At 32.8% G+C, this 20654-nt stretch overlaps 1 protein-coding gene across 1 annotated transcript in view; it reads left to right on the forward strand.

The window, feature by feature from the left end:
• Positions 1-20654, forward strand: part of ADAMTS6 (ADAM metallopeptidase with thrombospondin type 1 motif 6) — a gene marked incomplete at both ends in the record, with an annotated part of 225092 nt that overhangs the window by 110138 nt on the left and 94300 nt on the right. Inside the window, one exon of the mRNA XM_084234291.1 lies at positions 8116-8257. Within this exon, the coding sequence (XP_084090417.1) occupies positions 8116-8257 (142 nt within the window). The remainder of the gene's footprint in view (positions 1-8115; positions 8258-20654) is intronic.

Here is a 20654-nt window from a genome sequence, read left to right on the forward strand (position 1 = left end):
TGATAATGTATTAGAACTGTTGAGTAAATGGGAATCAATGTCAGAAAGAATTTAGATTTACTTGTTTTCGTAGATCATAGCCAAGCATTAATTCAGTGACTATATATTTTGTTGGTGGAAAAACTGAATGTGATAGGCATGTTGAAGTATCTAATAGTAACAACAACAACAAAAACCCCAACCCCCAGAAATGAAAATGAGAAAATACAAATTTGCGTCTGAAAATTTATCAAGCGGCTTTTTTTTTTTTTAACTGTTTGGAAGCTTCTTTGATGGTTCTTTAATATATATCCTAAGAATTTGTATTTAAATGTGAAGAATATAAATGAGTTCAGGTGTAACTGTTAAGCAAAGGAGATGTTCTATATCTCACCTGCCTAGGGCTTCAGAATTGGACTTTGGTAACAGATAGAGTTAGATTTTACTTTCTGTGTTTAAAATCTCAGGCATGTTATCTAAACTTTTCATTTTCAGTGAAATGAAAATTTATTTACCTCATTTATTTAAATTTATTTAACTCATTGGTTAAATAAGTTTAGGTATTTACACTTACATACTAGGTTGTTATCTATGTAATTGTGTAGAATACTGTAGTGTATATAAAACACTTGATAGCAGTAAATATTTTAAGTAATATCAGAGTTTCAAACTTTGCTACTGTATCATTACTTTCAACTATTTTGGACACTTTTCTCTTGGGAAGGAGAGAGAAAATGCTGTGCTAAGAGTCATACATGAATATGGTCAAGCAACAAAAATTCTTCTTAAATTTTTCCCATGTTTAGAGTTCACATTAATATGATTAGAGTATAACTTTTTAAAATTTGGATATGTTTATATGCTAACAATATTTATTAAAATATTGGTTTATATTTTCAGATCATATCATATCTTTGCTTGCCCAAGCAAGTTTTAATTTACTTAGCATAATGCTTTGTTTAAAGATCAAACAATGAATGTTTTAAGTGGGCTCTTTTGAATTAATTCATATAATAATGCAGTTGAAAGAATTGGAAATTTGTTTCAGAAAGCAGTTTTTCTGAATAACCATACTATAAGCTAAAAAATGTTAATATAATGAATAATTATAATACTTGCGTAGTGACAAAACTAGGTAAAGGGCTATAAAGATAAATCACAGAGAATTTGTGTTAATTTATACTTTTGGTAGATTTTAGAAGAAAGCACTAGCAATATTTTCCATGATGTTTTTTAAGGTGATCACTATGCCTATATTTTAAACATTGTTGAAGATACACTCTTCCTAGAAATCAAGCCAGATCTGGAATTTCTCCTTTCATTTTTCTCATGTTTTTGTCATGTACTCTGTGTATCTGTCACCAGAAAGTTAAATTGTAAAACAGGCTCAGTATACCTGTGCATTTCCCTTCTTTTCTTTTTATCCCAATTATCATCTTCTGTCTCCTTTATGCTATATCTATGGCACATTCCATTTATTAGGACCGTCTCTCTATCCTAAATGCAAGTTCAGATTTGATGTCTTATCAGAACCTCATATTTGAAAACATTTTAGAAAAGGGAATTCCTAATTGGTGATAAAATACAGTTAAGAAATCACCCCTGATTTGATGAGAGATGGAAAATTATAACTAGTTCCAATAAAAGTGTTCTACGGAATTAATTTTTGAAAAATCAATCCCAGAAGCAGTATTTTTAGCCTTACTGCCTCTTTGCGTTTTGTATATGTAAGCACATTAGTGTCAACCAGTTTCTAATGGATTTATTTATCCTGTTTCTTACAAAAATATTTCTGGTGTGCTTCCTCATGGGAGTGCTTACAAAGTAAAGCCATTAGTAAAAGATAGCTATGAAAGACAATGGACAGAGAGTTGGGAAAGTTAACTTTTCTCTTCCTTTAACAATAGAAAAACAGCTCTGATTATAATCTGACCAAGGAATAAAGGTTTTTTAAAAACAAGGCCCTTTAAAAGGTCAGGTCACTGAGCACAAAGACATAATAGCAACTTTTTTGAATTTCTTTGTTCCTTTTTATTAATACAGTAGACTTAATTGCTTTAACAGCCATGTGTGGTGTTTTAAAAAATCCAGTGATATCTTGATCAGCAATTAAGATTACATTAATGATTTATAGTTGGCTTGAAAAGACTCATAACATTTTATTTTAGTTTCTCTTCTCAAGAAAATTCTTGAAAGATAAGTTGTTTAGGACCTGCAACCCAGCCAGCAAAATGCATTTACTTTCTCTCCTCAGTGAGTGTATAGAGCAAAGATGATGGTGGATTTTAGCCATGAGCTTTTGATGATTTATGGAGATTCACTATTCACTATGTGCAACTGAAAATTCCATGGCCTTTAAATGCCAGTCGAATAAAAATCTCTGGTGTCATTCTGAAACACTAGGTACTATTTATCAATCAGGAGATGGTGTTTACCAACTCCCAATATTTTTTTTCAGATTTCTTAAACTCGGTGATTCAATAAGTGGTTCATGAATCGCCCAGAAGCCGTCCTGATTAAATAATAAAGAACCCATTTCCGTTAAAATGGACGTGTTATGCCAGCTTCTGATGTTTTCGACGACGGCTTTGCAGGTAGTGTCCTTCCTATCTGCCTGCGGGACTTTATTTATTTATTTATTGAGAAAATAGAGAAAGATGAACCTGGTATTACGGCTCACACTCATTGATGACTATGGGCTAATTCACCAGGCAGCGGAAGGCAGCCACGAATAATTTAGGTCAGTTTTCCATACATTTTCCACCACTTATTAGTAGCATGGAGTAATCGCATATAGTTTTCAAAAGTTTTGCGGCCTCTGTGAATTTACTCTTGCTCTATTTAAATAAAAGTCTGTTAAATTGTTTGAACTGTCAGAAATCCATAACAAAATTTCGTACCATGACAAATTAAATATAGACTAATAATTTTCACAGATAGGATATAACAGCTGAAGAAGAGAGAAGTGATAGGATAGTTGAAGATGAACTAGGAAGAGTTACAGGAGAAGTGATAAAAGATGAACAGGATGGACCAGGCATTTCCTCTGTAACAATTACTTTTGAAGTTCAATGTCAATAATCTATTAGGTGGAAAATAGTTTATAGATGGGAGCTCTTATTTCTGTAAACACAATAAACATCTTAGAAAAATAGGTCTCTCCTTCTTCCATTTATCTGACATATTTTGGGAATTTGACATATTTATGGATATTCTGAATTCAGATAGTTTTTTTTATACTGGAAGCCTCCTGTTCACTTGTACTCAAGTATCTCTGGCAAAAGAGAAGGTAATGTATTATTAATTTTGGAAGATAGGTAGAGTAGTTTATGAGAACATAGATGATATCAACCTAATTCATTTTTTGCTTAATTTGGATATATTGAACAACATTGTGGAAAAAATAGTCAATGGCATTAAATGTTAACTTTTTGTTGTTGTTGTTAAAAGACTGTTAAGATATACAGAAAGATTTGTAGTTTAGATTGACCCACTGTGTTGTAAACTGAGGTCTGTACCTTATAGTATAGTAGCTTATGTGAAAAATAAATCTAAAATTATAATTAAGAGTATATCCTCATGTGTCTGGAAACAAAGCCAAGAGTGCATATTTTACATAGGGGTCTATAAATTTTAGTTGAATACTCAACTCTGGCTCATGTTCCTTTTTCAAGGTTAATTTTTGAACTATGTAAATAAGACTTCTCTAAATTAAAAGTAGATTGCATAAAATATAACTTTGCTATCATCCTATAATGATTTCTGGAAATGTAAACATACTTGATAGACTAAGAATTTTATAACCAAAGAAAAAGCATGCTCTCAAGCTAATATATTTTGCCTTGTCTTAAAATAATAAACATGAGTCTATTTGCATTAGATCTATATTGCTTTAGATATTAATCAGAATTGGGCTGTTAATTATAATATATGTGGTATTATGAAAATAATCATATTCCACTTTTTTATGAATTCAGTTTTGCTCTGCATAATATATCTATATTTAACAACATGAAGTTACAATAACACTTCATGGATGGAAACTACAAAGGGATCTTCATTTATTTACTGATGAGTAAAGTTTATGTTTTCTGAGTAGACAGTATACCAAGGCACAAACCATCTATTTTAAAAGCAGGCTTTTTAGCAAGTATTTTAAAATTTAGTAGAAGAAAAAGTACATTTAAAAGGGAAAAAGACTTTTTGCTTGAAGTGTTTGATAGAAAATTCAAGGTTTATATAGAATATCAATACTATTATTATTTTGACATATTAACATAAATAACACTCAGCTCAGCATTAAAAGAATTGTATCATTACTTTGATTAGCTAGAACCCTCAGTTAAGTAAAAATTACTCATAATATCTATCTTGTTAAAAGGAGATGATAACAAAATATAAGATAATAATAACTCATGTAATATTCTTTAAAAAAAACAAAATTATTTGTACTAGGAAATATGGGAAAATTGTACTGGAACATTGTACAGAATATTCATATCAGCATAATTTGGAACTTCTAGAATTAGAAATAATCCAAATGTTTCTAAGTAGACGAATGTATAAGTAATTGTGGCACAGTCTTAAGTGGAATATTAAAGAACTATGTAAAGTAAACAAATTACAGTTACACATACCAACATGAATGATCAGACATTCATAAAACTGAGCAAAAGAATAGTCACCAAAGAAGATCTGTAATATGACTCCATTTATGTAGAGTTTAAAAACATGTGTATGAATAATTAGGGGATAAATAATTACTAACAAAAGCAAAGAAATCATTGCTTTAAAAGTCAGAACATTAGGTACTTTGGGGGAGGAAAAGTTAGGGGCATGATTGGGATTGAGTTTTTGGGAATTTCCTAAGAAGAAATGAAAATCACTTTCAGAATTAAATGTATATCTTTCAGATTTATGTCTTCTACTTTCTATACCTGCATTTGTGATATTTCAAATTGTGGTTGATGATTCAAGTATGGAATTATCCAGGATTGTTAATTTCTAAATTAATAATTATTACTTATGTCCTATAGATTTAACTTACTTGAAAATAGCAAGACAGTAGCAGACAATTTTTAGAAGCATTATGCAAAAAGTTTTTCTGTTGTTGCTTAATCTTCAGTTAAGAATTAAAATATGAAAGCTACTCCATCCCCCAACAACTTTAATCAAGCTCTTACAAGATATTATAGGAGGAAAATATATAGTACATTTTCTCCCTGAAATATAAAAACAATGTAAATCGGTCGTGTAGATGACCTCATGCTTGTTTTCTTGGAGTTAATAATAGTAGGTAAGACATCTGACTTGCAAGTATTGATAATTTGTACAAATGTAGCTGAACCCATTTCAAAAGGCCTTGTTGATTCCTCATTCCTAAGTACATGTTCATTTTGAAAAAGATCTATGTGATTTGATTCTTTGCTAATTTTTTATTTCATAGTGTACTTTATTCTTCTTTATATATTTAAAAATATACTGGAAAAGTAGACCAAGACTTATTTAGATATTTAGTTAGAACAGATTGATTAAAAAATAAAAAAAGTGCTTCCAAAGAAGTAAAACAAAATACACTTTTAGAGTAAATTGTCTCCGAAGAATTTAGACAGGTGACCACAGTGTTCGTCACTCTTTGTTGTCTGAAGTCCCCTGTAATGGTCATCTGATTTTTTTTTAAAGAAACATTTAAAAGAATGATTAAAACACCATTCATATCTGGGAATAAGAATTTTGAATTAAATAATTATTCTTCCTTCCACTTGGGATAACAGTTTTCAGTTTGCTATCAGGAAAGAATTTTTCCTTGGAGTATCTATTCTTAACCTCTGTTTGGGGGCCCGCACAATTCTTTTTTTTTTTTTAGCTTAAGTTATATGTAACAATTTTTAATAGATTTTGAATTGCTGTCACTTAGGTGAATATATCTCATACTTTCTTTTTAATGTTATTGGCAAGTATTTTTATCTATAGGATACTGTACTTAATTACTTCAATATACAGCTTCAAAGCTTTTCCATTGATTTGTAGCTTGATATTTATAGCTTGATATAACTTTCATCTTTACTACATTTCTAACTCCTTTCTTAAAGACTTTTATAATTTTGTTGTAGATAGAGGTGGAACTGATATTTTAGAAGGAAAATTAAGGGATTAAACTAGTAATCATCTCACAAATACGCCATATATCAAAATGGTCTTCCATAATAATTTTCAAGTTTGATCTCTTTATAATTAAACTCAATATAAAAATTTGAATTTATTAATAGAACTGTATTTGCTCAAAATTCATATACCTATATAGATTAAAGATGTTTTATATAATAAAATTTTTGAAACTTGCTATTTTAAAAATTCATCTAGAAATAATTTTTCTTACTGAGGTCCATGCAAATTTCTAAATGTTCAGTATACAAAAAGAAAAAAAATTTGTTATGAAAACTAGTAAGTTGGATGAAAATAGTTCTTTTTTGTTAGTTAGGTATCTTGAGCAGTGACAAGTGAAATGATTGCAATACCTATAATTAGTACTACATATAATGTTATTTAAATATTTTTATTGATTAGAAAATGAATCAAAGAAAGGAAAAGGGTGAACAGGAGATAGCATTCTATTCCTTGGGTCTTTGAATCGATTACCTTGTAAATAGCATGGTTCAGTTTTTTTAAGGTATTGATCTGATTCTATGCAACTAGACATTTTTATATAGCAAATTAACTTTTGCATTTAAGAATGATAAAATTTGGGCCTCCCCGGTGGCGCAGCGGTTGAGCGCTGGGTTGCGAGGCTGCCCGCGGCCTCTGCGGCGCCGGTTCGATCCCCGGCTGCTCCCCGGTCACAGGAGGAGGGTCCCACATGGCGCGCAGACCTCTCCTGCCGCCCGCTGCTCCCCTCAGCAGTGTACTTGAGTCCTTCTGCCTGCTCTGCTCCCCGCTCTGGCTCTGGTGAATTCTCTCACCCTCCCGCGCTTCTGACTGTACCCAGTGCATGTATAAACAAAAAACAAACACACAAATAAAGAAAGAAAGAAAAAAAGAAAAAAAAAATGCCTCTATAAAAAAAAATGATAAAATTTTTATTGAATATGAAACTCATTTTTATACATTGTTCTTTCTTAGTTATCTATAAATGAAAATTTGTACTATCCTCAATAATAGTTGAGAAACTTCTACTTGTGAAATTATTTTCCTTTGGCAAAGTGGATGGAAAAGATTTGGGAAAAAAAAACACAAGTGCTGGCACAATTTACAGGAATGTTGGAAAAAATTTTTAAATGTTGGCATAGGAATTCTTTAAAAATTCTAACTTACTCACATGTGAAATGAAAGTAAAAAAGCATCTGTCCTATTTTATGCACACTGACTAAATAAAAATGAACAATTATATTTAGTAAAGTATAAAACTCTAAACTAAGGTATTCTGTCTGGCTTTTGGCGATCTTTATGTTATTTGTTCCGCTGAATTAAAATATTATGTTTGAGTGCAAGCATACTTTGAAAAGCAGAAATTATAGAGAACATTCTCTTTTCCAACTCTGATGACCCAGATGAAATATGAAATTTCTGAGAGACTAAACACATCTAATATACTTGAGAGGAGAACTTTGGATCTTGGCCTTATCTGTCATTCAGCCCATTTATTATTGAAATATTTCAAGAGTCTTTGGACATGTCTTACCACAGCATCTATTGTTCTGCCCAAGGTGCAAGTATATCGATTAGGTCTTTAAGGATTACAACCACAATTTAAAAAATTTTCCATATTTTATGTTTTTTAATTCTACTACCAAATGTGATTATATTTTCACTGAAAACAAACAAGAAGCTTAGAGCAAAGTGAAATTCTGCTTTTGTTCCCTTCGAAATTAGTTTAAATCAATGTTTTAAAGGCCAACATGACATTTTCAGATTGCTGTCTAAAATGCTTTTATTGTATCTTGTGCTGGAAAAAAATGTTGAAACTGTTGTTCAGTTTTCAGTAAGGCCATTCTAGTTTGTCATGTGGTTATTTATTACTAGAATGTATTGTTTTTCATGTATTGTTATTAAAACTAAGAACTCAACTCGTGGTTTCATAATTGTGATTTAAATAGTTCATAGTGTACCTAATTTCCTTTGATCCTTTATGTTGAACAGTTCAGGCCGTGGTACTTGCCTTGATAATGAGCCTCCCAAGCGTGACTTTCTTTATCCAGCTGTGGCCCCAGGTCAGGTGTACGATGCTGATGAGCAATGCCGTTTCCAGTATGGAGCAACATCCCGCCAATGTAAATATGGGGTAAGAAGTCTTAATCCTTATCCTTTTTGATCACTTATACGTGTCCTTTCATGACACGTGTATTGAGATAGAATTTTAATAACTGTAGTTTACCTCTGGCAATATCACTAATGTCAATATGGCCTTATGATATTGTTCTTTTGCTGACTTCATTTCTATCATATCTGCTTCTAAATGTTTGAATAATCCTAAATTAAACAAATTTTGAAAGTCTTGTGAGGGACGTAGGTAGAATTTTAATTGTGTTTCTCTTAAGTTCTGAGCTTATATTAATGGTTTTGAAATATCCTCTCTGTTGACTAGGACCTTTAATTCATATTTTCTAGTATTGAATTATTTTATTTTATTTTTAAAGATTTATTTATTTATTTATACAAGCACTGGGTACAATCAGAAGTGCGGGAGGGTGAGAGAATTCACCAGAGCCAGAGCAGGGAACAGAACAGGCAGACTGATGAAATACATTGCTGAGGGGAGCAGCGGGTGACACAGGAGAGGTCTGCTTTGCCATGTGGGACCCTCGCTCGGCGGCCAGGGATCAAACCGGTGCTGCAGAGGCTGCAGGCAGATTCGCAACCCAGCGCTCAACCACTGTACCACCAGGGGAGGCCCGTATTGAGTTATTTTAATTGCTTCATCCACTGGTCACATTTTAATACACCTAAGTTGGGGGCAAAATGACATTAACCCAAATACTGAAGGGAAAAAAAGAGGAAAATTGTTATTTAAAAACAACAATGTAGCTATGAGTTGCCTCTTCATGTTTGCCTTAAAAAGTTTCAGTGTATCTATTAGAAAATATATAAAATTTTCTTCCTGGGTTTCATAGGGAAAGTTTTCAGTGTCAAGTATAAGGCATGTTCACAGTAGGTACACAGTATAACCATCTTGAATGAAAGAATAGGATTTTAAAATGTTACCACATATTTTCAGATTTAAAAAATATGTTTGAAGACTTAGTTTCTGTGCAAATAGTTTTAAAAAATCATAATAAATGGAATTCAGTTTCAAGGTATTAAACCAATATACACACTGTACTACACCAATTATCCTTTTGGGTACAGTAGAAAGGAGAGTGATTTTTAAAATATTCCTTGGGTGACAAATATATTATTATTCATGGTAGGCTTTGGCAGTGCATTTTGTTCATTAGATTTAAAGATTGTGCTCAACAGTCTATATATCTAAAGCTCTGAGTAAAACTTTGCCTTTTATTGTCTTGCTGTAAAGAGTCTTCTTTTCTTATTTCTGCATGCCTTTAATTTCTTCTTTTCCTTTTTAAAATTGAGGTATAATTGACATATAACATTATTTTAGTAAGTGCAGAAAAAACAATGATTCAATACTTTTATGTATATAGTGAAATGAGCTCTACCATAAGTCTAGTTCATATCCATCATCATACATAGTTAGAGAAATTGTGTTTCTTGTGTTAAGAACTTTTAAGATTTCCTGTTCTAGAACTTTTTAGGTTTTTTCTTTCTTGAGTTGTGTTTTCCCTCAAAAAGTTAGTAGACTTTAATCATAACCTCTATATAGTTGTAGTTTAGTAGGTTGAAAATAATGATCAAATGAGATTACAGGTTTTCTGTTAGTTTTTCTTATCTATGCTCTCTGTGTTAGTACATAAGATAGTTCACTTACATTCTAGTTTTTCTATTAGAAATTGACTTGTAGCTTAACTTCATATTTCCTATGTTAAATAATTTATATTATTAATTTTACAACTATGAAGGCATTTTTTATCTTGAAAATATTAATAAAAAATTTTGACCTGATTTTCTTATTGTATATCTGTGTATCTCTTTCATTTATTATAGTTGATTTGAATGGCTATATTAGTAATTTTGGAATTGTATATTTTCAGTTTATGTTCTTTATACCCATATTTATATTTTATTTCTTTATGGCTTATGTTTATAAAGATTTTTGTAATAGGTATAAAATCAGATTAGAAAACTTAGGAGAAAACAATAGCATCTTATAACCTATACAAGATTATGAATCTTTTCACTTTAATTTGCAACAAAAATATTTCCTTTGACTCATGTGCTAATGAAGTGCTTATGCTATTTTCTTAAATAAACTGCTACATATGTACTGATATTACCAAAAAAATTATTGAGTTATAATAAATTCTTTTCTGTATTTCCCATCTCTTAAACTTTTACCTGAAAATTCGGGTTTATATAATTGACAGCATAAATCCTATATATCCATTATAAACCTAGTTTTGAATGATTCTAAATACTTATTTAAAAAACAATAGAAACTTTCAAGGGAGGGGTCCAGTCGGGTACACGTCTTGTTTCAAATGGTGGCTGAAAGGAAAAACAAGCTAGCCCCAATTGAGATGGTTGCCTAGTAGTGCAGCTTGCTAAGATGACCACTAAACTGTAGCATTGCAGATTCAGCCAGGCACTGTTGCCTTTTAGTGAGGGGAACTTTTAGTGTTGAAGTATCAGAAAATATTCCCTCTTTCAACTAACAGGTCTCTTAAGAAAGATTTTAAACAACTACAAAATGATCCATAACTGTAGCAGTGAAGTTTCCATCTCTTCTCCTTTGGTCAGCCTGTGGTCACAGTCTGTGGTCAATAGTGTCCTTAATGAGGACTCGTGCCTGGATTCTTTTTGAGTTCATTAATGTATATGTTAGTTACATTTAGGACTTTACATGAAAATTTGTCTTTTATATTTTACTCCAGGACAACATTTACTAGTATTATCTTTTTATATTCCCTTTACTTATAGGTATTCCCCAGTTCCAACAGCAGTAGTGAAGAGAGTGTAATGCCTTAAGACACAAAGACAAAATAGTACAGTGCATTGTGTGGAGTGATATAGTTGTATAATGTCTGAACATAATGTCTGATACATAGTTTCTGGTATTTATATAATGCCTTTTTCTGAGGGGTTTCAGATTGTTTTGATTTACTATAATTATTTTATAGTATTTTTTAGATGGGGAATCTAAAAATACAGAATGTGATTTACCTATCCTAAGATAAAAAATAAAAATAGATCTAAATCTGTTAGTTCCATTTTCTACCATATATAGTAACTATGTTAATCAAATAAAGATAGTAGATTTGTTTTGTTTCAGGAGAGTTTATGAACTTCATCACGTGATATTGATTTCTAAATATTTCCTTAAAACTCTTTATCTCGGGCCTCCCCTGTGGCGCAGCAGTTGAGCGCTGGGCTGCGAAGCTCTTCAGCGCCGGTTCGATCCCCTGCTGCCTGGGCTAGGGTCCACATGGTGCGTAGACCTCTCCTGCGGCCCGCTGCTCCCCTCAGCAGTGTACTTCAGTCCTTCTGCCTGCTCTGCTCTCCTCTCTGGCTCTGGTGAATTCTCTCACCCTCCCACGTTTCTGACTGTACCCAGTGTTTGTATAAATAAATAAATAAATCTTTTTTTAAAAAGCCAAAAAAAAAAAAATTAGGCAATTCTGTTTAAAAAGAAAAAACCCTATCTTTATCTCTCTTTTTTTTTTTTCGCTAGTGAAGTGATCAAGAGAGTTTTCCTAAGCTTATTATTTCTTTCTCTAAGTTTATTTTTAAGTTCATAATTTATTGGGTGTCTGAAACCTTGAATCGGATTTGAGTTTTATTTTCTCTTAACTTATATATGAAAAGTAGTACCTACTTTTTTTGTGTCTTTAGGTCAAGACACAAATACAGACAGGCAATTTGCAAAGCAAGATCCCTATTAGATCATCTGAAAACACCTGCTAGTTATGTTTGTAGGTTCCTAAAAAGCCATTTGATGCATTATGGATGAAAATGTATTGCAAATAAAACAGTATCCATTTGTCCAAAAATTGTTTCTTTGCCTATTTAGAGGTAAATTGCTCCCTCTAAAGCTCTGCAGAAACTATTATCCTGCTCCTCTTCCACTTATCATTAGGCTCCTCTTTCTTAGTAAAGAGAATTATTAGAACTAGATAAGCAAAAATCAGTTTACAGTAAGAATGTTTAAACTTAGGAAGTCAATAATGAGCCTGTATATAATATGGAGCTGTGGATGATTTTTTTTGGCTGCTTTTCAAAAAGGGCAGATTAATTCAAGGTTCAAGTTCAGACATAGCTTTGTATTTCTTTTTTTTTTTCATTTTAAATTATATCTCATTGTTTTCAAACATGTAATAGTTTGGTATAGGTTAATGATATCTAGTACATATTTACTTGTACAATCAAAAATCATTGCCCCAATGACTTTTTTTTAAAACAGAAATTAGAAAAAAATAATACTGAAATTCAAAAGACTCTGAGTAGCCAGAACAATTTTGAAGAAGTTCAAAGCTGGAGGCATCACTCTTCTTGATTTTAAAATGTATTAAATGTATTATGCAATGGTACCGTAATGAAAATAGTAAAATCAAAATAGATGTATACTTATGGAACAGGAATAAACCCATGCATATATGATCAACTGATCTTTGCCCAGAGTGCCAAGAACAGACAAATACCATTTGTTATTTCTAAACATACTATATATTTTACTTTTTCATCTTATTTAATGCTTTCCCCAGTAGATCAGTTTTCTTTGAGGGCAGTTATTTTTCCTGTTTTGTTCACTGCTTTATCCAGACACTTAGAAGAGTGCCTGGCTCATGGTAGGTGCTCAAATATTTGTTTGATAAACTGATAATTGGGCCTCCTCTGGTGGCGCAGGTGGTTGAGTGCTGCGCTGTGAAGCTGTCTGCAGCCTCTGCAGCGCTGGTTCAATCCCGGCCGGCCGGCAAGAGTCCCACATAGCACAGCAAACCTCTTCCTGTCGCACCCGCTGCTCCCCTCAATAGTGGATTTTGTCGTCTGCCTGTTCTGTTCCTGGCTCTCTCTGGTGAATCCTTTCACCCTCCCGCACATCTGGCCTGTATCCCGTTCTTGTATAAATAAATAAATAAATCTTTAATTTAAAAAAACCCTGATAATTATAATGAAAATGTAAACACCACGAGAGTTGGAATTCCAATTGCCTTGTTCATGTCTATTTATATAGTGAATAGCAAAATGCTTGCTTTATAATAGGAGCTCAGAAAATACATGTTGAATAAATGAATGAGAAGAATTATCTGGTGAAGGAACAAAGAGGAGAGTATCTTGGTGAAGAGCTATATATTTGAAGAGCTGAGAGAGGGCCAGAGTGACTGAAGTTTTCAAAGTAAGCACCATGTAAATGAAACAAGAAAAGAAGGTGGGGGCCTCCCCAGTGGCACAGCAGTTGAGCGCTGAGTTGCGAAGCTGCCCGCAGCCTCCGCAGAGCCGGTTCAATCCGCGGCCGCGAGAAGTGGGTCCCACATGGCGCGCAGACCTCTCCTGCCTCCTGCTGCTCCCCTCAGCAGTGTGTTTTATCAGTCTGCCTGTTCTGCTCTCCTCCCTGACTCTGGTGAATTCTCTCACCCTCCCATGCTTCTGACTGTACCAAGTGCTTGTATAAATAAATAATCTTAAAAAAAAAAAATAGAAAAGAAGGTGGGAGTAAATCTGCACTGGATAGGTTAAAAATTCTAGGTTTTGGTGGGGGGGGCTCCCTGGTGGTACAAGGGGTTCATTTGCAGCATTATGAAATTGTCTGGAGCCACCAGCACGAGTTCAATCCCCAGCCAGCCAGGGAGCTTCCCACATGGCATAACAGACATCTTCTGTCTTGCCTGCTGCTCCCCTCAGCAGTGTATTCCAGTCATTCTGCGTGTTCTGCTCCCCACTCTGTCTCTGGTGAATTCTCTCACCCCCCACACCTCTGGCCTGTACCCCAGCTCTTGTATGCATAACTCAATAAATCTTTTTTAAAATAAGAATTCTAGGTTTTTATGTACTAGCGGCAGGAAACTACTAAAGGGCTTTAATGAATGAACCCAGGAGACCTTATTGATAAATGAAGAAAAATCACAGAATTTCTAAAACACATTGTATCTTTGGAAAAACATAACTATAATTAGGGAAAACCATATTGGAATACTGAAGACTTTTGTAAAGTGATCTATGTCCTCCTCTCTCCTCGTACCTGTTTCCCTTGAAATAGACCCCTACACAGAGAATTAAAGCAGCTCTACTAGTGATAATCCCCTTTGCAGCAATGCCCTTTCTTTTCTAGGTAAATGTAAGTTCATTCTTTCTACTAGAGGGTAGCAGACCAGAACTCAGATGAGATGAATAGAAGTATTTAGATGTAGAAGTGTGTGGGCTCCATAATTTTAAATTTGCCATGCCCCAGTATGTTGTGTTGGAAATAGAACAAGCAAAAAGAAACATGACATAACTTTAGAAGCCTCAAATTTTCTCTTTAATTTTTAATCTTTTGGGAAATATTTTGTGGCAAGATCTGTGTGTTAGTTACTTCAGAAAACTTTTATGTTTTCCATTTTACATACTTTGTACAAGTGATTAGTGACAAGAATAAACTATATATGGTTAAATGTACCATATTTGTCCCACATTTAAGTAGTGAGAGTTTTAGACTCCAATAGTAGAAATGAAAAATCAAAGTGAATATGTATGTTTATATATAAAATTGGATTTATTAATTTATAGATGAGATGCAATCATACAGTGTATATTTAGTCAACTGTACAGAAATCTGCATATTTTATCAACTAAGGAAATCTGTCAAGTAGGCTGATTTATTGTTATGTATAGAATTAAAATGTGGACAGTATGAATTATGTTTATTAACATGTTAATAACTATTATAATGATGCCATCAAGCTAGATTTGCCTGAAGTATATAACTCCTTACAGTCAGGGTAACCTTTTAAAGATAAGATAGTTGAATTCTCTAATCAGGGTATCCACTCCCTGGCGTGTACTTCATAAAGACTGACATATTTAGCTTCTCAGACTTTAGCTTTTTTATGTTTTCATGCATAATCCCTTTTGTTCACTTTTTTATCACTGCCAGTTAGCTGAGATTCAAATCATGGTTGTTTTCTTATTGATAATAATTTTAATGAAGACTTTATTAGTCTTGGAGTGTTGTTGGCTACCTACTCAATTTTTTTTTTTTTAAGATATGGAGAGAACGTGGGAGAGGATAATAGTGAAATACTTAGAAGTACATATAAGGGAAGTTTAAAGAAATTGAGTTTGAGTAGCCTGTAAAAAAAGAAGCTAAATCTTGGCTTCAAAACCAACTTCAGGCTTTGAAAATTTATTGTAGTTTGATTGCTGGTAACAAATTGTTCTCCTTCCCTACCAAGAACATAAAAAAAAAATAATTTTTACAGCTGGAAGGTTGTAGATTAGGTAGTAGGAAGAGTTTCAAGTTATTAAATATTGGAATGTTTCACTAGGGAGATTGTAGAGTCATTTTCCTTGGAGATTTTAAGGTGGTATAAATATTCTGTAGTGTGGTTCACGTGGGCTCAGGGAACAAAAGACATGAAATTAATTTAGCACCTTGATATTCTTTTGCAGTACCAACATGTATACTTACCATGTATATACTTCACAAATTTATTTGATTTATATTTTTCCTTGAATTTCATGCCAAAATTACAGGTTGATAATTACTCGTATGTATAAAGATCATTACTTTTTTAACTCTGGGTTTGCTTCTTAGAGGTATTTTTTAAAAAGACCCATTAAATAATATTTTTACCCCATTTGATTTGATGCTTAGCTACCTAACTTAAATTTCTGGATTAGTTTTTGCTGTGTGTGTGTAACAAAAATACACACACACACATACATACACACACATACACACATACTGCCTTTCAAGGATCTCTTGGACTTAAATTATCCACATATCAGGATTAATCTATTTAAATTTTAAATAAAGGCACATTATCCTCTTTCTTCAGATAGCTACTAAGCACCTGGAGCCAGGCCATGGGGTCACCACATGTTGGTTTTCAATATTTCTTTGTGTGATACAGTGATCACTAACCTTTATAATCATTGATGCTCCTTTCTGACCTCTTCAGGGCTTAGCTCTCCCCCTTGGCCATCAGAATTCCTTATTGCAAACAGCTGTTGAGAGATGTTGCTGCTCGGGTAATGAGGACAAAGGGAATGTTTCATATCCAGAACCAAGGACCCAAGATGGCACAGGGTTTAGAGTTTCTCAAGGGTAGAAAATATATGTATTTTTAAATGATCTTTTCAGTTAAAATTTTTTAAAAATCCAGTAATAAAAATTGTTATTTTCTCTACATGTACTGTTTTGCTTCCTTAATGATATATTAATTGTAAAATCAGTTTCTACTTTTATGGTACACCTTTCTTCCTTGTATAAAGTGTTATTCTTAAATTTCCAAGGTAAGTTAAAGGGCTTTTGTTTCTGTTTGTTATTATCATTTAACTTGAAAGGAATGGTAACATTAGTAAAGATCATTCCAGCTTATTTTATGATATTGAGAAGGTCTTTGACTAAAATAATCAAATACTTTATTCTGATCATAGAAACCTGAGTTCATTTCTTTACAGAATTCTTCTCTGTACATCAGGTTCACTATATTATATTAGCTATTTTCTTTAAAACTTTATTCTCTATATGTATTTTTATTATGAATTGTATTTGCTAGTTTTTTTAGTTTTGTTAATTTATTGTATCATTCAACCGAAAAAAATCAAATAAATTAGAAATCTTGGACATCACAGTGGTGATATTCTTTTCAGAAGTCCCTATAACAATAATGTTTAAGCTGATACCTAAGCTCGTATATTGAGTGTTTATATTATCACTTAGTATATGCTAGTTTTAATTTGGAGAGCTCTTCCTTTAAAATACAGTGAAAATTAGGAGATTTTATGAAATTTAGTGGGATTTTATATTATTTTAAAATATAATAAATCTCTATTAATCAAACTTAATTGGCCAATAACTATTCTAAAGTTTGATACATTCAAGGGAGACAGAAAAGTAATTTAGTATATGATGTTGTGGTCATTGACATTTAGATAGAGTGGGTTTCAAGTGTAAATTTAGTTTGAATTGAAGTAAACTGCTAAATCTTTTTGAGTTTAAGTTTCCAATATTTTCTAAGATTGTTGTGTTCATTGAATGAGATTAAAAATATGAATATGCTTAGTATAGTGGTTGACAGTATATCCTGAAAAATTGTTTTCTTTCTTTTCTTCTTGCCTACATTGTTGCTAAATTTTTTTTTCTCTTTCTCTAGAGAGAAAACTTATTTTGCTTAGCATAATCCTGTCCAGTTCCATCCATGTAGTTGCAAAAGGAAAGAGTTTATATATATATATATATATATATATAAAACAGCTGATTAGTATTTCTTGTGTATGTATACTATATATATTTATTCACTCTTCCATCAATAAGCACTTCAGTGTTTCTATGTCTTGTCTATTGTAAATAGTGCTGCAATGAACACAGGGGAGGGGGAGCATATAGTTTTTCAAATTAGTGTTTTTATATTCTTCAGATCTCCTAGTTTTTAAAGAGAGAGAGAGGAAATATATACAGTAGACATATAATATATACTAGTTTTTTTAGTTTTGTTAATTTATTGCAATAATTGCATGCAATAATATATACTTTGCTCTCTGTGTGTGTTTATATACACATATGTAGTAAAACCAAAAAGTGAACATAGGAATGTGCTATAAATGAGGAGTGTTAGTTCAAGTGGTAAACTGGTAAGCTGTTCTTGTTCTTGTTGTAACAGGAGACATCGACTTGGGCATGAGATAAGGAACTGGAACTGAAACTTAGAGAATAATCCTTCCCAGCTCCATCTATGTTGCTGCACATGGCATGAGTTTATCTTTTTTGATTGCTGAGTGGTATTCCATTGTGTTTTTATGCCGCATCTTCTTGATCAACTTGTCTCTTTTGGGGCCTGAACTCAGGTTGTTTCCATAGTTTAGCTATAGTAAATAGCACTGCAATAAACATGGGAGTGCTAGTTTTCTTTCAAATTAGTGTTTTTGAGATTTTTTGATAAATGCCAGGGAGTGGAGTTACTGGGCTGAATGGCAGATCCATTTTCAATGTTTTGAGACACCTCCATACTGCTTTTCATAAGGCCTGGATCAGTTTGCATTCCCACCAGCAGTCTAGGAGGGTTCCCTTTTCTTCACATTCTTGCCAGCATTTGTTGTCTCTGGTCTTTTCCATCTGGGACATTCTCACCCTGGTGAGATGGATCTCATTATGGTATATCCTGAAAAATTGCAATGAATTGATTTGCATTTCTCTAACAGTAAGTGATTGTGAACATTTTTCATGTGCCTACTCGCCGTTTGAATGTCTACTTTGGAGAAGTATCTAAACAGGTACTTCTTTTGCCCATTTTTTGATTGGGGTTTTGTTTTTGTAGCTTTTTATGAGTTATATATCTTTGATATCAGTTCTTTCTCATAAGTATGGCATGAAAATATTTTCTCCAATTCAGTAGGTTGTCTTTGTTTTAGTTATGGTTTCTTTCATTGTACAGAAGCTGTTTAGCTTGATGTAGTCCCAGCTGTTTATGTTCTCTTTGTTTTGCTTGCTTTTAGGGATGATCTCTAAGCCATCATTAATGCTTCTATCCTGAAATGTTTTGCCTATGTTTTCTTCTATGTCTTTTATGGTTTTAGGTTTTACATCCAAGTCTTTGATTCACTTTTAGTTGATTTTGGTGTATGGTGTGGGTCATGATCTAGTTTCACTCTTTGGCATGCACCTATTGTATTTAGTTTTCCCAGTACCATGTATCAAAGAGGCTGTCTTTGTTCTTATGTATATTTTTGGCTCCTTCTCTACCCAGGTTCTTTGTACATTTGCATCTTGAATTGCAAAGACTCTTTGTTTCACTTCATCTACTTAATTATGTGACTTTCTCCTGAGTTTTTCATCTCCTGTTGACTATATAGAGAGCAATTATTAACAGACTTAAAGAGAGGTATTGACAGCAACACCTATGTTGCTGTTGTGCTATGCTAGTAGACTGTCAAAAGAATCATCAATTCCTCTCACTATTCTGTCACCTTACATATTTTATTTAAGGAAATTAATACACTTACTATGATGGTGTTATAAAAATTCTCCACAAAGAAAAAAAATTTCAGCATGCATTTAACTTTAGTAGAGCTTGAGATTTACCTTGGGTTGCTTACTCAGCAACTGATAATATATGTGCAATTAAAACTGCATATACCTCTGCAAATATATCAACCATGTTCTAGGATGCAACAGTTTAGAGAAAAAGGTGTATTTCTAAAAGAGTAAAATGGTTCTCAGGTTCTTTCAGAAAGTATACCTCTTGCTTTCTTGGTATGTTTCAAACCAAACCCACTACCAAAATACCAATAACCCTTGACCACCCTCTCTACCCTTTGCTTGCACTCCCTTGTCCCTTCTCTGGTAACATCAGTTCTGCAATCAGAATCCAAGAGTTTGTTTTTGTTTTGTCTGTTCCTCTGCTTTGTTTCCTTATAGTCCACATCAGTGAAATCATCTTGTATTTATCTTTCTCTTTCTGGCTTATTTTGCTTAGCATAATCCTGTCCAGTTCCATCCATCTAGTTGCAAATGGAAAGAGTTCACATATTTTCTTTTTTTTACAGCTGATTAGTATTTCTTGTGTATGTAATCCACATGTTATTTAGCCAGTCTTCCATCTATAAGCACTTAGGTGTTTCTGTATCTTGACTATTGTAAATAGTGCTGCAGTGAACAGAGGGGAGCATATAGTTTTTCAAATTAGTGTTTTTATACTCTTCAGATACCTAGAAGTTGGGTTGCTGGATCCTGTGACAGATATATTCTTAAATTGCTGAAGAACTGCCATACTGTTTTGCACAGAATCTGCACCAAATTACATTGCCACCAAAAAAATATAAAGTGTTCCTTTTCCTCCACATTATCATCAGCATTTATTGTTCTTTTTCTCACAAGTGTAAGGTGTTATCTCATTGTGGTTTGGTCAAAGGCTGGGGAATGGGGAGAATGAAGAAAAGACAGAATAAATGCCAGATATTTCAGTAGATATTTTATATAAACACTGATACATTATAAAATATCAGGAAAAGATGTGTGAGAACTTTTTTTAAATACTAATGATGCGCCTTCATTTGGTGAATATATTAAATGAGTGTTATGTCTTCCTGATAATATTGATCCCTTACTCATTATGTAATGTTCCATCCCTGTCTCTTGGTACTTTTTAAAACTGGCAACCTATTTTAGAAGTCTATTTTATCTGATGTAGGTATGTCTGTGCCTGTTTTTTAAGTTACCATTTTGGTCATTGGATTGTTTTCTAACCTTTTACTTTGAGCCTAAGTTTATTTTTGAGGCTCAGATTGACATCCTAGAGATGGCAGAAAGCTGGGTATTTTTTGTTGTTGTTCTGATCCAACCACCACTCTGTGCCTTTTAATTGGTGAGTTCAAACCATTGATTTTAAGAAGATTATTGAAATTATTGATGTATAAGTATCAATTAC

The sequence above is a fragment of the Talpa europaea genome, assembly GCF_964194135.1.
Source record: "Talpa europaea genome assembly, chromosome: 5".
Classification (NCBI taxonomy): Eukaryota; Metazoa; Chordata; class Mammalia; order Eulipotyphla; family Talpidae; genus Talpa; species Talpa europaea.